Source organism: Oncorhynchus mykiss, chromosome 20 (assembly GCF_057628025.1).
Source record: "Oncorhynchus mykiss isolate SJ-2025 chromosome 20, ASM5762802v1, whole genome shotgun sequence".
Lineage (NCBI taxonomy): Eukaryota > Metazoa > Chordata > Actinopteri > Salmoniformes > Salmonidae > Oncorhynchus > Oncorhynchus mykiss.
The window spans coordinates 23,368,005-23,395,868 of NC_143041.1; the positions used below are offsets into that span (position 1 = coordinate 23,368,005).

Sequence of the window (27,864 nt, forward strand, 5' to 3'; positions counted from 1 at the left end):
AAGAGTACAATGTTACCTGGATGACATTCTCATTACTGTGAAAGATGAAGAGGACCATCTACAGAACTTGGATGTGACCTAACAGAGATTGAAGGACTGCAAGTTTGTAAGGACAAATGTGCATTCTTCCAATCATCGGTGGAATACCTTGGACACGTCATCAACGCCACGAGCCTGCAAAAGGCTCCATCCAAGATCAAGGCTATCTGAATGTCATCCAACTACGTTGTTTCCTGGGGTTACTGAATTACTCCGGACACTTTATTCCGAGCTTAGCAACAAAGCTTAAGCCGCTGCATGCCTTTACAGAAAAAAAACATGATTTCACATAAGGAAAATCAAATGATTTCACATGAAATTTTACATATGAAATCTTGTGAAATGTGTTTTTGGAACACTTCACATGTGATCACATGTTTTCATGTGTATTTTCATGGTATCACATGTTGCTTTACACGTTGTCACATGATATCACATTCATTTCACATGAAGTATCACATTAACTTCACATGATATCACAAAACTTCACGTTTTCATGATCACATGAAAACGTGTGACATTCATGGGGTTTTTACATAAGGGATGTCAGGTACTGCCCTGTCAGGACAAAACATGGAAATGGATTGAACAATGCAAGGAAGCATTCGGGAAAACCAAGGAAACACTTCTGAAATCTGAGGCATTGACACACTTTGACCCATCATTGCCCATCCAACTAGCTTATGATGCTAGTCCATATGGTGTGGGAGCAGTCGTGCCCCATATCATGCCTTCTGGTAAGAGAAGCTTTCACATTGAGGACATTGAAATAAGCAGAAAGTAACTATGCACAGATAGAACGAGAAGCCCTAGGGATTGTTTTTGGAGTATCTGTACAGGAGGAAGTTCACCCTTCTTACAGATCATCATCTGCTGACGAGCATCTTTGGACTACATACTGACATTCTGTCACTTGTTGCAAGCAGAATGCAAAGGTGGGCTTTGTTGTTCTCAGTACACACCTACGACATCAAGTACCGCATGTCAGAACTGCACCGCAATGTAGATGGACTTTCCAGGTTACCACTACCTGTGGTCAAGCCAGAGTCACATCAAGTGGACATATTCTACTTCAGGCAAGTGGAAAATGCACCAGTCACTTCAACACAAGTGCGGAGAAACCAGAAACAGTGCTATCTGAAGTGATGGACATTATCATCAAAGATAGAGCCGCAGGAGATGGTCCGGAACTGAAACCCTACCTTTCGATGAGAACTGAGCTGTCAGTACAGTCCGGTTGTTTGCTGTGGGGGAGGAGAGTTATCATTCTGCCTTCGCTGAGGAAACCAGTGTAAAACATCTACACCCAGGTCATTGTGGAATGGTTTGCATGAAGGAAATTGCACAAAGCTACTTCTGGTGGCCTGGATTAGATGAAAGTATTGAGGAGAAAGTGAAAACATGTTCCTCATGTCAGAAGGTTCACAACATGCCTCATCTTGCACCTCATCTTGCACCTCTTCATCTGTGGGATTGGCCGGAGGATGCGTGGCAACAAATACACGTCAACTTCGCAGGTCCATTTGAGGACAGAATGTTGCTCGTGGTCGGAGATGCAAACATCAGGTCAATGGCGTACAGCACATCAGGTCTGCACCGTATCATCCATTTACCAATGGACTGGCAGAGAGGTTTGTACAGACCACGAAACATGCCTTAACACTAGAACCGCCATAGGCCAATGCCCCCTGCCATATGATTTTGTATTTTAAATAAATCTGCCATTTTGAAGGCAACGTCCTCCTCCTTTCCTGACTTTTTCTAAATAGTTGCATTTTAAATTGCTCAGTTGTCAGCATTTCTTGATTACAAAGAGAAAAATATTTAGAGCATGTTAACCAGTTTTTTCACATCTATTCCTAATTTAAGAGGCCATGACAAATGTGCTACTGGGCGTTAGTACCATGGCGCTAATATGTCTCTCCTCACTGAATGAATGCCGTCAATGGATGAATGGGCGATAGAAACTGATAATCGTGCATGTGACTTAATATCGATATTTGAATTAACTGGATAATGAGGGCGAAGAGGGTGATTTCATTTAGAACAATAGTGTGGTGATGTTGAAGAATTGTGAACACCAAGAAAGCAGCTACTGCTGCCAAGGAGACAGCCAAAGGAAGCGAGCGTCGTACTCCTCCTCAGCATAGTGCTCTAAATAACTTAACTTGCTAGTTTTCCTGTCTGTAAAGAGAAGGGCGGACTGAACATTGATCCAGCTGCTCTGATTGAATAGAGCGAAGCTGTCTCTGTTCACTTCTCATGTTTTGGTCTGATCGTTTAGAATGCTGCTGCCTCCTGATAGCCTGCTACTATGATAAATCAATAGGCGAGAACGTTTGCTAGAAAGCTATCAATATGCATAATATCTAACAAGCGACGCGATAGTAGGGAAGGAAGAAGAAACGCTGATGCGGACTCTGACTGAGTGACAGCAAACTTGTCTTCTCGCTGCAAGTTTTGAGGACAGGACACACAGACACACACACCCATAATACAACACAGTAGATTAATCTGATACATACTGTAGGTTAAAGGGGATGCCCGACACACGCGTTCTCTAGGGGGTACTTGGAGGCTTTAGAAGCCCAGTGGTTCTAGTGCTAAAAGTGTCTCAGGGTCAAGGGACACTGCACCAATGCTTTAACAGCTTCTTGCTATCCTACAGGAACATGCCTCATGCAGCCACCAAGGCTTTGCCTGCATCGAAGCTTTCCCACAAGCTTCAACCTACTCAAACGTCCCAACGCAATGGAGACAGTGCAACGTTAACAGGAGAGCAAAGTCAAACGTTGTGAACTGAGAGCAAATGGCAGTGCTTTCAATCCTGGAGAAACCGTCTTAGCTAGGAACTACCTCAACAGACCAAAGTGGGATCCTGCCGAGGACGTCATCTGGTAAAGGCACACAGATCAGTTACTGTTGAGTAAAGCGACACCGACATAATCACCAGTCCACACCAGGAAGTGGTCCAGTACTTTTACTGGGTGACACCCTGACCCAGCAGTTGTCACCTAGGGGCTGACAGTCACCTTCTCAGGACTGTTGTTCATAATGGGGACAATTTAAGCAGGAGGGGAGGAAATGTTCTGTATTGAGGTTGTGCAACAGAGCATAATGAGGGTTCTATGTGTTGAAATGAACACGTTCTAGATAAATGGTTGAAATAATTCCTGTCTCCTGATTATTTAATTGTTATAAAAACGTGGATATGAAACCAATGACACATAACAATTAGGATTTGGGGCCCTTGTGTAGCACATGGATAAGATTTTCACCTTGAGCCTTTAGCTACTCCTTAACTCCTATAGCTGCTCGGTCTTAGAAAAGCCACGTTAGCTGCTATTAAAATACCTATTTTAATTGGTTGTCTGCTAGCCCAAGCCAGTGAGTCATTGTGCACTGTGCAGAGGCCAGGGCCAGGGACTGTAAGCTTGCTCGCTCATTCTCTACTCTACAGTTGCTCTAGCTCAGAGGTTTTAAAAGCAGTTAATGATGCACTGAACTAGGTTACACTTAGAGAGGAAATATGCTGAAAAGGGGACATGAAACATCAGGCATATGTGGGTTACATATGTTAGGGAACTCTTAAACCAGTAATCATTTATATCATTGGTTATCTACTAGCAGAGTTTATCATATTTTGTTCTCTGTGGAATTTGAGGGTGAACTGTGCTTTTGCTTCTACATTTGGCTGTGTGTCTGTCCCCAAAACCTCTTAGAGACATTCGTCCAGGCCAGGATATCTTATGCCATGCTGCTGGGTGCCAGCCTTGCCAGTCTGGGCTTAGGGAAAGAGGTCATGTCTGAGAGGGGTGGGGAGGGGGGGGCACTGGTTGGCTGCTTAGATCAGCATAGATGTGGGCTGTAGAGTGCACCCCCCCTGCTCCCCAAGCTGTCTCACAAGTGAACATAAGAGAGAGTGGACGAGAGAGCGAGAGAGGGAGAGAGTGTGCACGTGTGTGTGTGCTCACTCATTCGTGTATGTGAGAGCGAGAGAAACAGAGAGGCTCAGGCTTTTACTCACGACTAAAGTTGTCCCTCAGACTGTCAGTTTTAATGCAGGCTGCTTTGGACTTCACTTAAGCTCCACTAAAGGGTCATCTCTGCTCCCCCTGTTCATTTGAGACAGACGTCTCAGCTCTACCGCCTTTGATAAGGTCATACAAGGCATTGGCAAGGGCAGTGCATATATGAAAAGACAAGGAAAGATGTGTTGGACAAAGCATTATCTCATTATCTCATCTCATTATCTCATGACCTTGTTTCTGTGGTATTTTTTTGCATCTGTGCTTGAGCATACAGAGAATAGATCTAGCTCTTAGTCCTTTGTCTTGCCTCCCGGTTAGATATACAAACCTGAGATGTTTCAGTCTTGCGGTCCTACCGATGCATCACAAGCTGTGTGAGTGAAACCCTCATTAAATCTCTCGTCAGCCCAACGGCTGTAGATTTGGTGATTAATCCTGTTCCATTGTCCCTCTTACTGATTCTTAAGTCAATACATCTATCTGACACATTCTCTGGAGGCTAGTCCTCCTCCTTCATCACTCTTCTCAGCACAGGTTCCTGACAGGTGCTCCATTTTCTCCTCCATCTCTTTTCTTTCCGCATGGTGGGGATCATTGTAGAGCATACAATACATACAAATTGTATTTGGTGATACTGTTTTAAATTTCAGGTGTGCGATTGTAGCTATCATTCTCTTGGGAAAGCGTTAGTACTAAAACTCAATCATTTGTGCAGCAGTCAAATGCCTTAAAAGCAATATGCTTTTATAAATGGTGTTACTACATTTTGTTTTGGGATGATATATTCATAATTCAATAGCGGTTGTCTTGATTGTTAACCTCTAAAAGGCTAAGCAGTTGGGGGGGTTGTACTAAGTTGGTTGTACTAAGCTAACATATGGAATTGTTTTAAGATGGTCATACCATGGATCATTTAGCTATTTGATTTAGAATTTTAGGACCGCTTTAGGTATTAAAAAATATTTGTATCAAATATTGAATTTGGCCTTCACTACTATAGTCCATAGAAACACATTGAATATCACATTCATAAATGGCAAAAAAGAAGTGTCTGTCCTATATCTAGGATATGTAAGAAAACTCAGGAAATATTTTCGTTTTTTTGGACACATATTTCTAACCCTTTATTTTTGTTGGCACAAAACTACCTCCATACTTCCATTCATTTGTATGGGTTACCTTCAAACGAGTCCCGTGGGGCCTGTGGGGGTTGTAGAGCAAAACAGAGAACACCATCGAACACTGCTGTAGCTTGGTCCCTTTCCACCGCAGATGCGGAAGGCCAACGTAGGCGGATGCGATGGATTGAGATGCAGCCCATGCAAAAAAAAAACGATATCTCCAGTTTAAACTACTGGGTTTTGATGGCATTTTTTGTACTATGTTACTTATATTGACGCACGGGTGCATCAATAGACTGTTATTAAACACACGCTTGTTGGTGACGCATGGTCTGGTTTGACCTTTTTCATTACTGGTTAAAATTATGTATTTTTACACGCCACACACAAACACACACATTTGTACACACACACACACACACACACACTTGTACACACACACACACACACAGGGCTGGGGAGTAACGGATTAAATGTAACGGTAACTGTAATCCGTTACCAGCAAAAACATTGTAAACAGATTACAGATACTTTTGAAAAACTAGGTGATTACTTCAAGGATTAATTTTAAATTCAGAAAGGATGTTTTAGAAAAATAATCTTTGACACTTCTCTGTTTTCGCAATGACATTCAAATCAGCATTGAAAAAAGGCGCAAATTGAAGTTTGTCCAACCTCCTGAACGAGTCTGACCACGATGATGACACACCAAATGTGTTTGATAGATCGCGGGAAAAGCGCAGGAATAGGCTTTTAGGCTACAGTCCAAGGTATGTCTTCCAATTGTGCGACTGCTGTCTGCTTCCAAAGATTATCCAATTTATTATCCAATTGTGCGTCGCCCCACGGATCTCCCGGTCGCGGCCGGTTATGACAGAGCCTGGGCGCGAACCCAGGGTCTCTGTTGGCACAGCTGGCGCTGCAGTACAGGTATAATTTAATCAAATTATTATATGTAGTAGAAAGCGATGTGTTAGAAGAATCCTACATAACCAACCCATAAAGTAAAATTCAACATCAATATATGGCCAGCTATGTAAACTTTAACATTGATTCATCCTGAAATAGATGTTGTTCAATGGTAACATACATTTTTGTCTTCTTCTAATACCTCTTAAGGGGAAAGTAACCTAAAAGTAGCTGAATGTAATCAGATTACATTACTGAGTTTGGGCAATCCAAAAGTTATGTTACTGATTACAATTTTGGACAGGTAACTAGTAACTGTAACGGATTACATTTAGAAAGTAACCTACCCAACCCTGCACACACATACATACACAAAAGAAAACACACATGCTGATTCCAACCATCTCTCACCTTCCCTCACCTTACCGCTTTCTCTCCCACCTCACTGAGGAAACAAGCACTGAATGCTAGTTACCATTCAAAGTATATTGAGGCTTATGTGTGTGCTGCGCGCCTGAGTGTGTGTGTGTGTGACTGGTGTGAGTTGGAAGGCTGTGATTTGCTCCCGACAGAGAGGGGAGGGATGGAGGGAGGTGCGCATACGAACGAGAGAGTGAGAGAAAGAGAGCACATTCACAGTCGCTGTCTGGTTTATTTCCTCAGTACGACTCTGGCAGCTCTCCTCCACAGCAGCAGAAAGACACAGAACCAAAAACAGAACGGTGAAAGATAGACAAGCGAAAGACGGAGAGAAACAAGGTGTGAAAGACAACAGCAGGAGGACAAGCTTTACTCTAAACCTCCCCCTCCAGATGGCACAATGGGAAAGGATTTGGAACAAGTGAAAAGTGGGAGCGAGACAAGACATGTGATCTAGAAGAACAAGGTGTTAAAAGTAGATGCTGAAAAGGGTCCTGGACAGATGGACGGATGCTGATCTCCTAAAATAGAGGGGTAGTCACCACTCCATTCTGACAGACAGAAGGGTGCCCATTTTTACACTGGGAGCAACAGGATATAGCCCCCTTTACTCTACTGGATAAGACTGTACCTCTGTACCTACTGTACCTCTTTCTCTGACAGTGTCATTCTCCTTTTCTCTTTTATTTGGACTTTGGCCTAGTCAGTCAGTCAGTCAGTCAGTCAGTCAGTCAGTTGTTCATTACATTTTTCTCCTGTTTCTTCATTTCTTTTTGTTCATCTCTCCGGGGCAAGTGACGCAACCGAGAGTGCTTTTTGGAATCTTTGCTGAAGAAGACTGTCCTCTATTGACCCTTTACATTGTGTTTGTTTGTGTGTGTGTTTATATGAGCACAAGGACGTATGTGTGTGTGAGCCTGTGCCCTTTTTACCTCTTAATTTCCACCCTTTGCACCCATCTGTTTCATGCTGGCTGTCCTTTCACACCTCTGCAAGTGTCGCGCACCATCTGCGAGTGTGTCATTGTGTGTGTGTGTGTGTGTGTGTGTTTCGGTGTGAGTGTGTGTACGTATCTGTCACCCGCAGTTGCGCCACTGGTCAAAAGTTGGCCAATTGGATCAGAGCCATTTTTGGAGGCAACGTGGCATGCTGTTTTAGCTGGGCAGGAGGGGGACAGAAGGCCGGCTGTTTAGGGATCAGTTTGAGAGATTCTACTGTGTTCTCCCGATAGGACTCGAAAGGCTATCAAACCTCCTGGAGGATCAATTTAATCAGCATCTGATCCAACAAGTGTTAACTGATCACCTGTGGATGGTGTACCTTGGGAATACAGTGAGTGGCAGTGAAGGAATCATCCAATCGGCACATGTTTTATAGATGACCTGTCCGATCATCCATTATTAAAGCCCTGGCACTTTGGGTTTTGCCTGTAAGGTGTTGATGATCTCTGGCACCGTGGCCGTCTGCTTCCTGTGCCGGTCTTCTTGGAACTGTCACTCAACTGCTTGGCCCTCAGTCTCCCTATTGTACCTAGGAGCTGCCAACACAGACTGACAGACCTTTTTTTATTTTCTCGGCCATGCTGTACTGTGTAACTCTCTGAACGAAAGAAGACATTTTGCGAAGAAAGAAAGGACGTTCTGACTCTGTCCAGTGTGTACCGTTCTGTGTCCACACTAACGGACTGCCTAAACTGAGGCAATTGGCCTCTAGTCCCGTGCTACCTACTGTGTTTCATCAATCCTGGGGCCATGATTGGTGTCAACAGCCTGCACTCGGCGGGGCGCCTGCGCTCACGATCCCTGTGCTCGGTCCGCTATGGGCGAGACTTCCGTATGATTGACCCATTCCGCTACCCCCGAACCCCCCGCTCACGCTCCCTGAAGCCCCTTATGTTCCCAGACCTGCTGGGCAAGGCCCAGGATGGACAGAACCACCCGCAGGCTCGCAAGAGGAAGAAGGTACAATGTGCCACCCGGGTAAGACTCCAACTAACATAGCCCAACCTGGTGTGGACCATGTTTCACTGTTCAACACTTACTTTGGTTGTGTTTGCATAGGTTAAAGTGAGTGGGGTTGGGTTTGAAGCATTCAGAATCATAGTGTTTTCTTATTTCTGATTACATTGTGCATTGCTGTCATGTCAACATAATGTAAAATGCCATGCCTAGTACTTTACATACTATAAGTGTGTGGAATTTAGGGAAATAGACAATCATAGACAATGCAACCTTGTACATCCGCAGATGCATTCATTTCTATATACAGTTTATGGACCAAATGTGGTTGTGAATAATTTGTTAGTTGAGTACATTGCAGTTTAGGTGTTCACAAGGCTGACAGGCCCTTCCGTAACCTAGGCTACCGCATGTTGTGTGTAGTAACCGGTGCTAACACCAGCCCTCAAGGCTAACTCTCATTTGCTGCCCTGGTGCCGTGCGTGGGACGCTGACGTAGCTTGTAGGTGAAGGTGACGAACATCCATCCTGATCTGAATGAGGCCAGTTGCTCCTAATGGCACTCATTATGCCTCTCCCACCACTCCTCACCCTCTCTCTCCCCCCTCCTCACCTCCTCTTCTGGTTCTGACAGGTTCTCCCCATACGTTTCACTTATTCCACCATTAACTCCCCCCTCATCTCCATTACATTAGACTCCCTTCCACGGTCTCCTTGGCAGTCAGGACCAGTGTAATGTGTTTATCAGCATCAGTCTCTCTTAGCTTGATCTCATTCCAACATACTACTACAGTAATTATGTATACTTCCCTAATGAAGATATAGCCTTTTTGGAAAGAAGGCGTATTTTGGACCCTGGGTTTGAGATAATCTGTCTTGCTAGCTAATGGAGTTTGGATGAACAGTACTGTATTCTGAGATATACGTAGATATAGTGAGCTCCAAAAGTATTGGGACAGTGACACATTTCTTGTTGTTTTGGCTCTGTAGTCCAGCACTTTGGATTTGAAATGATTCAGTGACTATGAGGTGAAAGGGCAGACTGTCAGATTTAATTTTCAGCCATATCGGGTGAACCGTTTAGAAATTACTGCACTTTTATACATAGTCCCTCCATTTTAGGGGACCAGAAGTATTTGGACAAATTCACTTATATATATATATATATATATTAAAGCAGTCAAAAGTTAAGTATTTGGTCCCATATTCCTAGCACACAATGATTACATCACGCTTGTGGCTCTACAAATGTGTTGGATGCATTTGCTTTTTGTTTTGTTTGTGTTTTCGATAATTTTGTGCCCAATAGAAATTAATGGTAAATAATGTATTGTGCCAGTTTGGAGTTACTTTTATTGAAAATAAGAATAGAACATGTTTCTAAATATTTCTACATTGTGGATGATTACTATCATGATTACAGTCCTAAATTAATCGTGAATAATGATGAGTGACGCACAAATATCATACACCCAAGGCATGCTAACCTCTCACCATTCCAATGACAGGGGAGGTTATCATTTTGGGGGGAGTATGATATCTGTAACTTTCTCACTAATCATTATTCACAATTCATTCAGGATTATTCGTAATCATGGTATTATCCACATTTGTGTAGAAGTGTTTACAAAAAGTGCTGTAATTTGTAAACGGTTCACCCGATATGGATTAAAATACCCTCAAATTAAAGCTGACAGTCTGCACCTTAAAATCATAGTCATTGTATCATTTCAAATCCAAAGTGTTGGAGTACAGAGCCAAAACAACAAATAATGTGTCACTGTCCCAATAGTTCACTGTGAACAGTATGTCTGAGATGTGAGATATACAGCTTACTTCTTATGTTAGTATGTTGTGCTTTTGGTTCAATTTGCCTGGTTTTCCAATCAGAAACAAATGAACAGGAATTGTAATTACATTTAAGTGTATATATGTAGAAACCAATAATTGACTAAAACATAACCATGAATCCCAAGGTAATGAGATTTCTCAATGAGCCACTATAGCTGTCGTCACTGTTGCTACTAGCAACAGCAGATCAATCCATCTGTTTTTCAGGTTCACAAATTCACCCCCAGATTTTATGTTGAAGAGTTTTGTGCTACAAAAGATTGCATGTAAATGAGACTTTGAAATATGCCAACGCCGGCTTCTCACAAAGAAAGTATCTGTGCTGAATATTAATATTCATGAAGCTTGGAACACAGTTTGATTTTCAATTTGATACAGTTTGTCTCCATAGCAATGGGAAATTTGAGTCGGCCCAGAACTGAAAATCTACATGGTCTGGCTGCTCATGAATACTCATAAATTCTGACATTCAAGTATTTCAGTTAGGGACAGTTTAATAGGGAACTTAGAACACTTGTTTTATTGGACACACTGCATCAAACACATTGTTCATTTCAATGGGTTTGACTGAGAAACCACACCGCAATATTATTTCTAGAATAGTTGGTGAAATCCAACGCCAACAGTCAATCAACTCGAATGATTCAATTGAATTGAACATCATCAGCATCAGTTTTTTAATCAGACAGAATGTATTAATAAATAAAGCCAACACTGATTTAAATGGCAGATCAGACCTACTACCCATGACAGCCATTTGTCCTGTCCTTTGTCCTTTCTATCAACACTGGTGTTAGAAGTGGGATCCGAACCCACTATGTATTGATAATGGTGTCCTGTCTCCTTAATCGGTACACCATTGTATATTTTCCCCAAATTCAGAGGATGTGGGAGGGACAGTAGTGGTGATGATGTACTTCCTGCTAAAGTCCTCTCCATCATGTCAGCTGTCACAGTTGTCCATCAGTCCCATCCCTACTAGGCCTTAATATGAATTTACCATCAGGGGCTGATACCTCTACAGAACCTCAGTGCTAAACGGTTGATCATATTCCGCTGGCATATCCCATTGTCACTAAAGGGGCTGGATTTGAATAGGAATGTCTAAATCGCTTGGCTGTCACAGGAGATTTATGGGAGAGCGAAGCGAAATGCAGACACTCTCCAAAAGCCTGTTGCATTTATCAATGAGGATGCACACAGAAACACTTGCTTTTTCTTAAAAATCCTATTTTGCCTGCTGCGTTACTCAATAGACTCACTTTAATTGAGCATGCAGTGCTCAAACTTAATTTTGCCCTATGACAGAGAGGATTCTTGAAAGGAAGGAGGAGCCAAAACTATTGATTGATTGGTGATTAACTGGCTTTACGACTAAATAGTTTATTGATTGATGGATTCAGCCATTAGTTTCTACCAGGTGAATCTGTGTACTATTTGTCATTATTATCTAACTGGTGTATTACTTTTCTTCCACAGGCCCTGTACAACTCAATCAAGAATGAGAAGCTTCAATGGACAATGTGAGTTCCACTTCAATGCCTGCATGCCTTGTTATCTACAGTACCAGTTTGGACACACCTACTCATTCAGGGCTTTGTTAATTAGAATGTTAATTAAAATGCATTCCAGGTGACTAACTCATGAAGCTGGTTGAGAGAATGCCAAGAGTGTGCAAAGCTGTCATCAAGGCAAAGGGTAGCTACATTGAATAATCTCAAATATAACACTTTTTTGGTTACTACATGATGCCATATGTATTATATCATAGTTTTGATGTCTTCACTATTATTATGCAATGTAGAAAATAGTAAAAATAAAGAAAAACCATGGAATGAGTAGGTGTGTCCAAACTTTTGACTGGTACTCTACATACAGTATTTGTGCATTTAGGTGTATTTTGAGTGTGTGAATGGGTATGTCTGTGTTCTGACACACACACACACACACACACACACAGTTCACCCAGAGTCCACACACACTCAAATAGTATTTGGACAGTGAAGAGTATTGATAGATTTGTTAGCATCCTTATTAATGATGTGCATGTTGTTGGGTTGTGATGGAAACATTTGTGTGTCAAGGGTTGCTATTCTGGATCTCAGCCCACTGTGATTCAGAGATGCCAATTCAGTTGCTGGCTTTCCAAGCTTTGTTACCATAGTTACAGCACCATGGCTACAACTCCATAGCTACCATTCTGCTCTTGCATCTGTGTTCCAGCGCAAGCATAAACACGCACTTCTGAACACACACACTCGCGCACACGCACACACCTATCATTCCATTAAAGGGTCCTTGTTGCATCCTGTACAAAGGTATGACCACAGCCTCCCACTAACTTCCCCAAAATAGCAGCAATCCTGGAGTAGCTGACTGAAATGTGGTCAAAGAAACAGGTCTGGGAACAGATCTACAAAGAGAGAGGCAATCCAGTTCAAACATCTCTATAGAAACAGACTGCCAATTAAAATACATGGCCAAGATGCCAGGGACAAGAGGCCGACGATAGAGTAGTCATTTTTAGAAACATCCATACAGATACTGTAGTAGGCACATAAACCCTTGAATACATGAATGCATAAACTATCACCATTGAACATGTGAACATGTGATTACACAAACACGGATAGATATGCTGCACCACTAGATAGCCGACAGAGAGAGAGAGACAGCGCACATACCCACTCTTGCCAATGCAGGTGGATGTGCCCACATGTTCTGCGCACACGCACAATCAAACACACACATATTTCCTCATTCAGCACGGGAGTGGGCGTGGGGAGAAGCTCTGGGGGTTCAGAGAGAAAGGAGGGTGGGCATCATGTTCCCCATAGAAAGAGAGAGAGGGAGGGATAGAGAGAGAATGAGGGAAACAGAAAATAATGAAAGGGAATGGAGAGGAAGTAGAGAGAGAATACAGAAGGGGAGAGAGAGGGAGAGAGAGGGGAAGAACAATATAATAGAAGAGGAAATAGAGAGAAAGGGAAACAAGGCCCATCTGCTAATCTTGCTCTCCTCCCTTATTGACTCAAATCTAGGGTTGCAAGGGGAGAGTATATTACTGGAAAATTTAAGTTTACCAGTAAATTAACAGAAATTTGGAAACTTTCAAGGAATATAAGGAATTTTAGTGGCCTTTTTGGGTACTTCAGATTATGTCTGTAATTAACTCTAGCCCTCTGTGTGGTCTTATCACGTGTAAAATATATATTTTTCAATCTAATAAGATTATATAAAACAATATAGAATGACAAAACTGTAAAACATTATCCTAAATATAAACCATCAACACCATTCGTGTTTAATAGGAGGGTTTCAGCATGAAATATCCTTTATATATTTGACATACTTTGGTTTATTTAACTAGGCAAGTCAGTTAACCTGTCCTCGCCAACAGCCAGTGAAATTGCAGGGCGCCAAATTCATACAACAGAAATCTCATAAATCAAATTTCTCTAAATCAAGTATTAGGCACCATTTTAAAGATCAAATTCTCCTTAATCCAGCCACAGTGTCTGATTTCAAAAAAGCTTTACAGCGAAAGCGCCACAAACAATTATCTTAGGTCACCACCAAGTCACAGAAAAACACAGCCATTTTTCCAGCCAAAGAGAGGAGTCACAAAAAGCAGAAATATAGATAGAATTAATCACTAACCTTTGATGATCTTCATCAGATGACACTCATAGGACTTCGTGTTACACAATACAGTATGTTTTGTTTGATAAAGTGCATATTTATATCCAAAAATCTAATTTTACATTGGTATGTTATGTTCAGTAGTTCCAAAACATGCAGTGATTTTGCAGAGAGCCACATCAATTCACATAAATACTCATCATAAACATTGATAATAGATACAACTATTATACATGGAACTTTAGATAAACTTCTCCTTAACCTCCAGCGTCGAGCAATCCCGTATCCGGGAGCGTAATCATAGCCTCAAGCTCATTACCATAACGCAACGTTTCCTATTCATGAAAATCGCAAATGAAATGAAATAAATATATTGAAACACAAGCTTAGCCTTTTGTTAACAACACTGTCATCTCAGATTTTCAAAATATGCTTTAACCAAAGCTACACAAGCATTTGTGTAAGAGTATTGATAGCCTAGAATAGCATTAAGCCTGGCATTCAGCAGGCAACATTTTCACAAAAACAAGAAAAGCATTCAAATAAAATAATTTACCTTTGAAGAACTTCGGATGTTTTCAATGACGAGACTCTCAGTTAGATAGCAAATGTTCATTTTTTCCAAAAATATTATTTGTGTAAGAGAAATAGCTCCGTTTTGTTCATCACGTTTTGCTAAGAAAAAAAATGAAAATGCAGTCACTTACAACGCCAAACTTTTTTCCAAATTAGCTCCATAATATCAACAGAAACATGGCAAACGTTGTTTAGAATCAATCCTCAAGGTTTTTTTCACAATTCTATTTGATGAAAAATCATTCCTGGCAGTCGGTTTGTCATCAGAGGCAAACGGAAAAATACTGCAGCTGGAGATTACGACGGAGGACACCAAGCGACCACCTTGTAAATGTAGTCTCTTATGGTCAATCTTCCAATGATATGCTTACAAATACGTCACAATGCTGCAGACACCTTGGGGAAGACGTGGAAAGGGTAAGCTGACTCCTAGCTCCTCCACAGCCATATAAGGAGTCATTGCCATGAGGCGGTTTCAAAAAATGCGGCACTTCCTGATTGTATTTTTATCTGGGTTTTTTCTGTAACATCAGTTCTGTGGCACTCACAGACAATATCTTTGCAGTTTTGGAAACGTCAGAGTGTTTTCTTTCCAAAGCTGTCAATTATATGCATAGTCGAGCATCTTTTCGTGACAAAATATCTTCTTAAAAACGGGAACGTTTTTCATCCAAAAATTAAAAGAGGGCCCCCTATATCGAAGAAGTTAATGCAACCGCTATGTCAGATTTCAAAAAAACTTTACAGAAAAAGCACACCATGCAATAATCTAAGGACAGCGTTTAGAGCCCAAACAAGCCAAAAAGATATCCGCCATCTTGTGTAGTCAACATTAGTCAGAAATAGCATTATAAATATTCACTTACCTTTGATGAGCTTCATCAGAATGCACTCCCAGGAATCCCAGTTCCACAATAAATGTTTGATTTGTTTGATAAAGTTCATAATTTATGTCCATTTCCCTCTTTTGGTTAGGGCGTTTGGTAAACAAATCCAAACGGGCGTGCAAGTCCAGCGGAAAGGTCAGACGAAAAGTCCAAAAGTTATATTACTGGTCGTAGAAACATACCAAACGAAGTATAGAAACAATGTTTAGGATGTTTTTAACATAAATCTTCAATAATGTCCCAACCGGAGAATTCCTTTGTCTATAGAAAAGCAATGGAACGCGAGGTAACTCTCACATGACCGCGCCTCACGAGCGCGTGGCTGCTGGCAGACCTCTGACTCATTCCCCTCTCATTCAGCCCCCCTTCACAGTAGAAGCCTGAAACAATGTTCTAAAGACTGTTGACATCTTGTGGAAGCCTGAAGAAGTGCAAGATGATCAATATCCCACTGTATCTTCAATAGGGTCTGAGTTGAAAAACGACCAACCTCAGATTTCCCACTTCCTGGTTGGATTTTTTCCTCAGGTTTTGGCCTTTCTCAGGTTTTTGCCTTACATGAGTTCTGTTATACTCACAGACATCATTCAAACAGTTGTAGAAACTTCAGTGTTTTCTATCCAATACTACTAATAATATGCATATATTAGCATCTGGGACTGAGTAGCAGGCAGTTTACTCTGGGCATGCTTTTCATCCAAAAGTGAAAATACTGCCCCCTAGCCCAAACAGGATTTAAGAACAAATTCTTATTTACAATGACAGCCGGGGAACAGTTGGTTAACTGCCTTGTTCTGGGGCAGAACGACAGATTTTTACCGTGTCAACTCGGGGGATTCGATCCAGCAAACTTTCAGTTACTGGTCCAACACTCTAACCACAAGGCTACATGCCTTACTATGTCAATATGTCTGGCGTCAGTTGTGAAAAAATACAATAGTTGGAAGAGCTTCAGAGTTCACAGAAAATATGCCATTGCTGATTTTTTTTCCCATTAAAGCTGCAATATATAACTTTTAGAGCAACCCAACCAAATTCACATAGTTATAGTTATAGATCATCATTCTCATTGAAAGCAAGTTTAAGAAGTGGTATATGTGTTCTATGTGTGCTATTTCTATGCATATGGTTCTTAAGTTTTGTTTTTGCGTCTTACTTTCAGTTTTGTACACCAGCTTCAAACAGCTGAAAATATAATATTTTGGTAATTGAAAATATATTTCACAGCAGTTTTAGATTGTACAATGATCTCGAAATTCTCTATGCTTGTATTGTCACATAAACTGAAATTAAGCAAACTGTTAGAATTTTTGCAACCACAAAATGGTGGAGTGATTTCTGCATAGTGCACCTTTAATTAGGCTATTTTTTCTATAATCATCCTGTCTTCCATTGTATCCTCTCCTGCTGGCTCCTATCACCTGTTAGAAGAAGGAATAAGAAGAACCCATTTCACTGGCATTAGAATATAGACACCACCAGGCTCCTGAAAAACATTCTCATAATAATACCAATATACCAGTCCAATGATTTACATTTTTTGTTTATTCATTTATTTATAAGGGACCATGCAAATTACACCTACAGCTACATCACTCATTTACATAATGATGATTTTGATAGATTTTGGTTACGATAATGATTATTTTGAGGACTAAAATAAAAGCTGAACCATTTCCATGGATGAAATGCTTTCTATCATCACGGTAATGTACGTCAGGCGTTGTGATTACTTCTGCTCTGCATCGGGTGCCCTATTTCACCTGACCACAACAGTATACAGGAACACTGATACTGTATCTTGTCACGCATCATATGTGTTTTAATGGGAAAGTGTCATAGGTGTGACAAGACTATTGTGTCCACTTTAGCTACTGGTGCAACAATGTCATCACACTTCCCAGCATGCCATGCAGGTCTGCCAGCCCAGCCCCAGACCTAATCAACCTGTTCCCTCTCTTCCCCCTACACATCACCACCCTATCCTCCTCTCCTCTCCTTCTATCTCACCTATCCCCTCTTTATTATGGCTCCTACCTCCTATATCAGCTTTGTCTTTCTAGGCTTTTGTTTTCTGTCTATCTTGCTCGCTCCCCCATTTCCGTCCATCCCCTCTCACGCTCTCTCTCTCTCTCCCTTTACTTTGTCAGTGTATAGTGAGATTCACGCAGGCCAGCAGTTACCAGGCAACAGGCTAGAACTCTGAGACACATGCTCACCAGCTCTCACTAGCTCTCCATCCTGCTCTGTCTCTCGCTAATATAGAGCTAACTGTTGTTGTGTACTGCTGGTTACTCATATCTTAATCTCAAAGGTTTCCAAGGGAGTCCATTTTGATGGTGGTTTGCACGTCTGTTTTGTGAACTTCTACACTGAAACTGAGGTAACAACTGTAGTCCTTGTTTTAAACTGGGTTTGGCTGATATTTGGTGGATTAACTGACTAGTATTGGGAAACATTATAGGAAAGGTTCAGCTCTTAAAATGAGCTATCTATCCTCTTAACTGCTGCGTCAGGTCCAGATTATCCCGCATGTAAAAATATGTTAGCAGCAGCCCAACCATGTTTGTAGGATTATCATATAAGTAAGGGGGATGTGGTGTAAATTGTTTATACTAAGTACAGTATCTTCATCTTGAGTGGAACTGGAGTGATCATTATTTGAACCTGCCTCAAAATTCCAAACTACACTCACCGGCCAGTTTATTTGGTACACCCATCTAGTACCAGGTTTAACCACCCTTTGCCTCCAGAACAGCCTAAATTCTTCAAGGCATGGAATTTACAAGTCAGAAATGTTCCACAGGGAAGTTAGTCCATGCTGGGGCGATGGCATCATGCAGTTGCTGCAGATTGGACGGCAGTACACCACCACCTGTACCGTTGATACCAGGCAGGAAGGGTCCATGGACTCATGCTGCTTATGCCAAATCCTGACTCTGCCATCAGCATGACACAACAGGAACTGTTATTTGTCGGACCAGGCAATGTTTTTCTACTTCTCAAATGTCCAGTGTTGGTGACCGCGTGCCCACTGGAGCCGCTTCTTCTTGTTTTAACTGATAAGAGTCGAACATAGTGGACGAGTTGTGCGTTCAAAGATGCCGTTCTGCACACCACTGTTGTACTGCGCCGTTATTTGTCTCTTTGTGGCCCGCCTGTTAGCTTGAACAAATCTTGCCATTCTCCTTTGACCTCTCTCATCAACAAGCTGTATTTGCTCACAGGGCTGCCATTGACTGGATGTTTTTTGTTGTTGATTTCACGTTGAATTCACGTTAGTTGACAACTCAACCAAATGTATGTCAAAACTAGACATTAAACTGATGTCTGTGCCCAGTGGGACCTAATGTGACATCGTTGGACTAACTCGTCTATAATAACACTCAGATCAAGAGTTGAGAGAGCTGATCCTCAGCTGCTAAGCTCTCGTTAAGAGAAATGGCTCCTCATGGCTGCTCTGATGGGGTATGTAACAGAGAGCTGAAACTATCTCCAAATCCTAGGCATAGTAGGAAGCCAAGGTTTGAATACATTTAGTAGGCAGTGCCTACAGAGTTTTTCCTGACCTTGTGACATGAAGAAGAAAAACTCTGGGCCCTATAATTATAGCCTATATATAACTACGAACAGAGTTTTTCCTGTCAGGCCATGTCAGGAAAACCTCCTGGCTCTATGTACAGTATGGAGGTGTCACTTCAGTCGGAGGTCATGCTCTTTGTAATGGCTGTAATGGAATGATATGAAACACATGGAATGGCATCAAACACATGGAAACCAATTGAAATGGAAACCATGTGTTGATTACCTTTCCACTTATTCTGTTTCCACCATTACAATAAGCCACCCTCCTTCCACCAGCCTTCACTGGTATAGGGATGACAATCAACTGTATACTAAGATACAGACACAGTTATATTTTCATTGTGCACTGATAACCACAGACATTGTATAGTTTTCTAATAACACATCAATTGTAACCCATTTATTTGTTTTGTTTGAGCTAGTTTCGCATTTGGGAAAGTACTACTTTTCACCATTTTGGAGGGGTTCCTCTCACAAACAACGGGGAAACATGCCACTGAAAAAGTCAGTGACAAGTCTGAAATTTATCTCAGAGATAGGAAGTCCCTAGTGGAACAGAATGCCCTTGTTTTTCACCTCAAAGCTGCCATGATATCGATCGTGTCGCTCTCCTGCTGCGGTGTGTTTTGATCAAGGAGAGTGGACTGGTTCTCTAGAGACCAGGAGGAAATCACAAAGAAATGGTGGAGGGAAGGAGGGAGGAAGAGGGGAAGACAGCAAATTAAGGCTTTGAAGAGGAAGAAACACTATCATTCACTCAGGTTTCCCCTAGGTAGAATTGTGCTTTGTAAATATGTTATATAACCAAGGCTATACCCACACACCACTTTAGAAATGTTGGTAGATGACAAAATGCACATTATAACTGGGAGAGGGACTTTGAATAGGCCTATGTGTTCTGCTATTGAACTACTCTGTCTCATCCTATCTTATAATGGATGGTCACAGAGTGAGATTGATGGAAAGTGATTGGTTGAACGTTATTGGTTGATGTGTTGCCAACGGAGGCGTGGTAAAATAGTAACCAGGTTTCTCACCCTTCTGTTTCTTGTCGCTATAGCGACGAGGAGGAGATGCGGAAGTCTTTTTCAGAGCTGGGGGACACCAGCCAGGCAGACTCCACCTCTAAACACATGAAGAGCACGGCCAGCGGCGGGAAACCACTAGTGGCCATGGCCCAGCCCTCAGGAGCCCTGCTGTATAAGAACGGCTTCCTGGTGCGCAAGGTGCACGCTGACTCAGACGGCAAAAGAAGTACGTGCCAAAACCATATACATACATTTATAGCTCTGGTAAAAAAATATATAATATTGACCACTATAAGTCATCATAGAATGTGTCAAACCCCCTATCCCCTCCCTATCCTCATCGCTGTTTATTTGTTAATCCTACTCATTTAGTCTTTTGCTGTTACTTTAGCAGCAGCTACAGTATACTTCTTGTGGTCCACATACAGCAAATCGTATAATTCCTACCACTTAGTATGAAGCAATGTATTGAGGTCTGATGTTAGTATGGAAATTTGAAGCTGACCTGAGTTTTGACCTAACTATTCTCCTGGTCACAGCACCGCGTGGGAAAAGAGGATGGAAGACGTTCTATGGCATTCTGAAAGGGCTGATTCTCTACCTACAGAAGGTGAGCAGCTCCTGCCGACGGGAGCAGGTGTGACGAAACTTCTGCCACTTCTGTCCCACTTTATGAACTCACAAGACTTTCACTGTTCCACACCACAGAACATGGCAAAATGTTCTGAAAAGTCTCAAAAAGACTTCCAAGTCCAATCACTTTTTACATACTCGTATTCAGTAACGATACAGTTTCTGCACCAAAGAAAAAAAAACAAAAGATTGCTAAGATTATCCCACTTTGTTACATACCCATATACAATAACATTTGTGATACACGTATACCAATATTTGATTGACACAAACTGAAATACTAAAACTGCTCATACAGATGCACTCTCCAACCATGCAGATGGATTTTCATACCCTGTTGAGTGTGGATGTTATCAGAATGAGATAATTCACAAAGGTTGAGTCTTTTGTTCAGTGCCTTCAGACTACAGTCCTCAGACCTGGCACTGCCCTCTATGCCCATATAGACCAGTGGTCCTGGCCTTTGCTACGGGCAGCCCTGTCAGCTTCTTGGGCTTGTGTTCCGCTAAATTTGAACGGAAGCAAGGGTCCCGTCCAGAGATGTTACCATTGCGACGCAGCTGTGCCAATGATTTATGTACTGTATGTCTATGGGCACTGGTCTCTGGTCAAACAGTCAGGTCTGCTTTGGGGAGAGGCAAGGCCCCTTACTGGGGTGTCAAAAATACCCCTTTCCTTAGTATGGTTTGTTTTGAAACATTCCAACAACAAGTCATCCTGCAGAACGAGAGGTCGGGACACAGTTATCTACTAGAGTGTCCTGATTCAAAGAACCATCTTGGCATTGAATACACTACCCTGCGGTTAGAAGAACTACTGCGATGGTCAATAATGACATAATGACGTATTCACACTTTATGCTGATTATCATTGTTTGACCATGCAGGGAGAGTACCGGCCAGATAAGCAGCTGTCGGACGAAGATCTGAAGAACGCTGTGTCCATCCACCACTCTCTGGCCATGAGGGCTGCCGACTACAGCAAGAGACCCAATGTGTTCTACCTCCGCACCGCCGACTGGAGGGTCTACCTCTTCCAGGCACCGTGAGTCCCATCCCTCACTTCATTGTTCTAGTCCCATCCATTCTTAACACACCTCAAAGACTGACTTATACCTTGCTTTCTCACACTCCTGTAAGATCGAGCCATCCCTCGTTTTTACGAGTTCGGTTCACACACTTTCAATTGAATTGAATTTGTCTTGGAGCCATATCCTGCAACTTATTATTAATTGCACAGCACGTCCACCTCAGTCAATAAACCTGGGCTTGAATTTGCAAGGTCGCCCTCCTCCTCTTCTCTCCTTGTTTGAGCACTACCTGTCTCGCCCCAGTCTCTCCCCTTCTCACCAGATACCAAATAATGGCAAATAATCACCAAATAATGGCTGTTGCTACCTCCTGCTGTGTCTGTGTGTGTGCTTGGGAGGAGGAGGGCAGTGGGGGGTGTAAATTCAGGATGCAGAGGCACATGACGTGGCCACATGTCCCAGTCCCCCAGGAGGACCGGCTCTTCTCCAGTTGCAGCCTGCATTTGTCCCAGAGATATTTTTTAATTTTTCTCTCTCTCTCTCTCTCGTTGTGGCAGAGCTGTCTGAGCAAAGCAGCATTTTGTTGTATTCAGCAGCCGTGATGATAATCACTAAGATGTCTTAGTTAGCGGTGGGGATTGAAATGTGTATATGCATGCGTGCAGGTCCATCCTTGGTTTGTGTTTGTGCAACACGATCTCACAAACTCACTGTGCGTGTGTGCTTTGTCCACCATAGAAGCACAGAGCAGATGCAGTCGTGGATCACACGCATCAATACGGTAGCAGCCATGTTCTCGGCGCCACCTTTCCCTGCAGCCATTGGTTCACAGAAGAAATTTGCCCGACCTCTGCTGCCAAGCTCCACCTCCAAACTGTCACAGGTACCCTCCTTTACACCATATCATCATATCACCAATCAAATTGACCATACCATATCACCACCATAATTTTAAAAATCCCTGAAGGCACTCTTTAAAATTAATGAATAAATGTGATTATTTGAAATGTCCACAAGGACAAAACTCAGTCAGGCCTAGAAAGTTGACATGAGTGATGATGATGTGCTGGGAGAAAATGCATGGACGTCTATCTTCCCATCACCCTGGTCAGGTGACATGGGTGGCGAACTCTGAACTCTGAGTATCTGTGCCTACAGGAGGAGCAGGTCCAGTCCCATGAGACTCGGTTCCGGGCCATCTCCACTGAACTGGCTGAGCTGCGCTCATATCCTCCAGACCGAAAGGTCAAAGGCCGCGAGCTGGAGGAGTACCGCCAGCGAGACGAGTACCTGGAGTTTGAGGTGAGCCCGAGGCGACAGTGTGTGAACTTTTAAAAGGCAACAGAAAGGAAAATAAAGAAATTGGAATTTAGTAGAGCGTTAAGTAATTATGCAGCACTGCATTTCTGTCTCATTCACTTCCTCTGCTTCCCCTCTTTGCGTTTCTTGCCTTCCCTCCTCTCCCTCTGTCTCCTTCTGCCTCCATCCCCTCCCTCTTCTGTCATGTAGAAAACACGCTACGGTACCTACGCCATGCTGCTGCGGAACAAGATCCGCTGCGGCGAGGATGACCTGTCCGTATTCGAGGTTCAGATCCTGGAGGACAATGGGCTGCAGCGCGCCCATTCCAGCCCCACGCTGCAGGACTTCAGCCAGGCAAGCCAGGCCTCCCAGGGCAGCAGCACCAAGGAGCCGGTGGGCTGCAGTGGCATGGGAAAAGGCTCGAAGCACACCGAGGCCCAGAGATACAGCTACCGCCAGGCCGTCAAGAAGTGAGGCAGGGCGGGGAGCCGGGTGGTGATGACGTGGCAGGTTTGTCTCCCTGCGCAAGTTTTCATTTGAAATCCAGTGGAGGGGGCTTATAAGAGCTTGAAAAGGAGAGGGGTGAGAGTGTACTGTATACACCATGCCCCCCCCCCATGGCACCCCCACCCGGCACCCCCGATCTCCTCGGCCAATAGGGGAGGTGCAGATCCTATGACTGGCCAATGCCAGCGGTGCGTTGGGGCAGGAGGGAGGGAGGAGCGTTGGAGAGGTCATGCAGCTTGGAAAGAAGGTATTCCAGCGAAAGCTTGCTGCATACGTTAATAGACTGTACCATACCGTATGGTAAGACAGAGGTTCCTCCCGTAACCAGTATCACCGCCGTACAAGGACTCCCATTCAGCGTATTTTTCTTTCCTTTTCTTTCAGGGCACCTCTCCCACAAACCCCTCCTCCAGCCTTTTTTCTTGAAATGTTTTCCTCTGATTTGGGACCAACCATGTTTACACATTTGACACATTAAGTCTCAGATGACTGTGCTATTGATTTGAACACGTGTTACAGTACTGTAATACTGTAGTAACAGGAGCTAGATCCTCGACTCATTGCATTGCTGTTCCCTTTTTTTCCATGACATCTGTGTGTGTCCACATCCATGAGGGAGCCTTAACGACAAGGGTACTTGCAGCTCCTGAACTCTTCTTTGGGGCAAATGTGATGGCAACAAGTTGGCTCTAGTGGATCAGAATGGCAGTGCACTACACACCCGGATCCGCAATGGAGGCTCAGTTGCAGCTCTCCCTCCTGGCCCAAGTCAGGGCGAGAGACTGTGCTCTCATGACTTCAAACCGCTCCAATCTCTGCCCCCTCTCTCTCTGCTCCCCTGTTCTCACATTCTCTGTCTCAGAGAGGGGGTAACTGTGGCTCCCCTCTCTACCATCTATTCCAAATGGGTTGTCAGAGTGGTTGATGTCATTTGAGCCACACTAGTTTACTACTGTACAGCTACACACGAGTAAAAAAAAATGTAATTGTACTTAATAATCCTCTCAGCAAGAGAGGCCCATGGTTTCTTAATTGCTTTTCCTTAAAGGGGCAATCTGCGATTAATATATATGCCCATTGATTTTTGAAGAATAAAACTATCGATGCCTCATGAGCTTAGTTCAACCCAAAATGTAAACTTGTTTAACTCCTTTGTTTGTAAACAATGTAATTGTAAACAAACATGGTATAGCCTCAAAACGCCAGCCTCATCCCTCAGCTGTTTACCAAATCAGTGGTAGGGTAACCGCTATGTTATTGTTCAAAACTTCAGATTGCCCCTCTAATAACAGTTGTTAACCCTCCTACCTAGCCAGTTGCTTTAGCTTTGTCTTGCAGCAGGCTTCTTTTTACTACTCTGTGAGTGAATGTTGTTTTTTCTCAGCATGCCTGCATCGAGCTCTGCCTTTTTCTTCTTCTTGGGGAAAAAAAATGTTTGGGTTATGTTGTCTTTGTACTAATCCTGTTGTATTGACATGTCTTCCCTGTTACTCCCTGTGTAATCACTCGTTTATAAGACCTGTTTTAACACTCACCAGGCAGACCCTGAATGTACTTGTTTTTTCAATATTTGTACAGCCTTTTACAATAACCTGTTGATGTTGGACATTCTCCCCCTCCTCCTGTGTACTGTTACAAGTGTTATTATAGTAAACCTATGGCATAAGTTTTCTAATAACCTGCCAACTACTATATTATGCTTATATTGTATGATACATTATATTTGTCGTTTTACAATATATCCTGGTGAATATGCATAAAATAAACATACAGAGTTGATATTATACATTCCCTGTATTTAAATGTCCTGAAAGTGATCTATGATAATCATGTGTTTTTACATAGTATTCTGTATGTAAAGGGTCAACAAAGGCACCAGCACAATCTTGAGTATTGTCTAAATGCCTATGTATCTATCAAACAATGATGAGATTGAGAAAGGAGATCTGGCGAGGTGGGACAATACCATAATCAAATTCCCATCATTATTTCAACTCCCTGGCCTGAAGTATTCTGAAGAGAGTGAGAGAGGCATTCTTCTTTAAATTGGTAGCATGATTCACTTTGAAGGTATTTGTTGATGTTGTCACAGAGTAATGTTTTGCTGTTGTTGCTACATGAAAAACAGACATATGGAATAATGTAGTGGGTGTATGTGTAACGTGTGAAATGCGTGAGGAGGGCCTTGTAGGCTAATAGACGGGGGAAGCAGCAAGACATTTACTGACAGAATATGTATGGAAGCATATCCATACCATATCCTCAGTCAATGTAAAGAAAAATAATCAACATAACTATTTCATGACATACCTTCAGTTTCAAGCTACTCAGGCTTTCAAATGTCGGCCTTGAACAGCTGTAATGCCAGCATCGTACCAGCAGAGAGAGCTGTTTAACAGGACATTCAGTTACCTTTCAGCCATAACATTGCTGCACCTGCACTGCACAAGCTTTTTAGGGTGGCCCATTGGCAGTCTCTGGATATGGAGTATTGCTGAGCTATGTGTGACCAGTGACTGAGAGTTCTTTGTGTGTGTGCTTGTGTATCTGAGGAGATGTGTTTCTGTTCTGCTGTAAGTTTGTGAATGTCATTGAATGCAGCATGCTGCAACCTGGCTGACCTGCTGTTCTACTAAGGAGCCTATTTAAGGAATGTGGCTGAGGATAATGGTCTAGCCAGTGCATTCATGTGATGTTTTAAAGCAGCAACGGTTTATCCAGCTGTGTCCATTAACTTTACTTACCTTGCTGGAAATGTTTTTTTTGTACAATTTTAGTACAGATAATTGAATGTTATGTCTACGTTTAGCATGGTGTATTTTGCCTCTCGTCTTTTCCTATCTCACCTCAGTCATTTTCAAATTCTTCTCCTTCCTTTTCCATGATCTCTTCTCCACTCCAGTCTCCTCTGCTCATGCTTTCTTTCCCTCTCTATTCTCCCCTCCGCTCCTCCTCCTCTCTCGCATCACTTCACAATCCCTCTGTCACTGATATTGTCAGTTTGTTCTGCCCTCTGTTTCTGTCATCATCTCACTAATCTTTTAGGAAGCTGCCTTTATCAGATAACTGTATGTGTTTATTGTTACTATAACTGATGATATATACCTTTAATTGTATTGTAACGATGTTACAGCTGTGATATTACTGCTTGGTACTTGTATTTATCGATAGTGTTTGACACTGGTGGCATATGTTGCCAGGGTAGTCTACCACAGAATTACATGTCCCCTCGGACATTGGAGGGAACAGGGTAAGGACTGAGGGCCTTTTACATACAAAGGGACATTGTGTTGTTCAATCAACAGGTGAACAACTGAAAATCTCATCTCTCACGCACTATTTGTTCATATCATAGGGTCTATGCAATACACGCCCTGTTTCCTGTGTCCCAGGCACTAATCATGAGGGAGAGAGGCATACGGTATAGAATCTGTTATAAAGCAGTATGATAGCCGGGACTAGCCTCAGCTTCAACCTCAGCGAGCTCTCTATGCCCACTCTGCCACCCCGCCCCCTCTGACATCATCACAGAGCAGCTGCAGGGTCTCCATGGCACTGGTTTGCATTGAAACCACTAGCTCCCAACAAGTGTTCGCTCTATGATACTGAAATGAAAGCCTAGGTGTTACTGTATGTTCAACCCATTCCCAGCCAGCACTTCTGAATGTGACATATGTGTGTGTGTATTATATATATATATATATATATATATATATATATATATATATATATATATATATATATATATATATATATATAAACAGCATGAGATAATATTATTATGGTCTGCTTTCCTTTGTATTATGTTTAGTGTATTTAATGAATGGTTAATATACAGAACAACATTTTTGTCCTTCAGTTCATTGTCATGTTTTTGGTTTTATGACGCTGAATAAAGTCAATGTATTTAATGCTGTTTTATGCTGATGTGTTGTAGACACCACACCAACACTTTCAAAACTGTGATATAATACACTACAGTGGGGTTCTGACTCATTTCAGTTTTCTTAGAATGCTGCCAATGAGAGACATTTAAAATGTTTTTACTTGAATTGTTTTACTCATTTTAGCTGTACACATGTCCACCACCTGTTAAAACCTCACCTCGGTAAGAACACATTGTTTGTATAGGAGCTTTTCTTTTGGGAAGCGTAAAGGAAAAATAAAAGTGTTCTAAAAAGTGACTCAAGTCTTTACATTTCTTTCTTTTGTCAAATATCAAAGTCAAACTACGTAAAATAATATACCACCACACATGGAGCCAGACTGTTTGCACCTGTCATTTCAAAAGGGAATTAAACATTGATTATAAACTGGGTGGTTCAATCTCTGAATGCTGATTGGC

The 27,864-nt window shown here is 42.4% G+C and overlaps 1 protein-coding gene across 2 annotated transcripts in view; it reads left to right on the forward strand.

Annotated features, from left to right (window-relative positions):
* LOC110499153 (uncharacterized) overlaps window positions 1-27,703 on the forward strand; it is a 114,884-nt gene extending 87,181 nt beyond the window's left edge. For both annotated transcript variants that reach the window (XM_090212625.1, XM_021576100.3), the window contains exons 11-17: window positions 11,809-11,852; window positions 20,080-20,273; window positions 20,587-20,657; window positions 21,567-21,724; window positions 22,449-22,593; window positions 22,869-23,012; window positions 23,220-27,703. In XM_090212625.1, coding sequence (XP_090068751.1) covers window positions 11,809-11,852; window positions 20,080-20,273; window positions 20,587-20,657; window positions 21,567-21,724; window positions 22,449-22,593; window positions 22,869-23,012; window positions 23,220-23,486 — 1,023 coding nt within the window. In that variant the 3' untranslated portion in view covers window positions 23,487-27,703. The remainder of the gene's footprint in view (window positions 1-11,808; window positions 11,853-20,079; window positions 20,274-20,586; window positions 20,658-21,566; window positions 21,725-22,448; window positions 22,594-22,868; window positions 23,013-23,219) is intronic.
* Window positions 27,704-27,864: the final 161 nt, after the last annotated feature.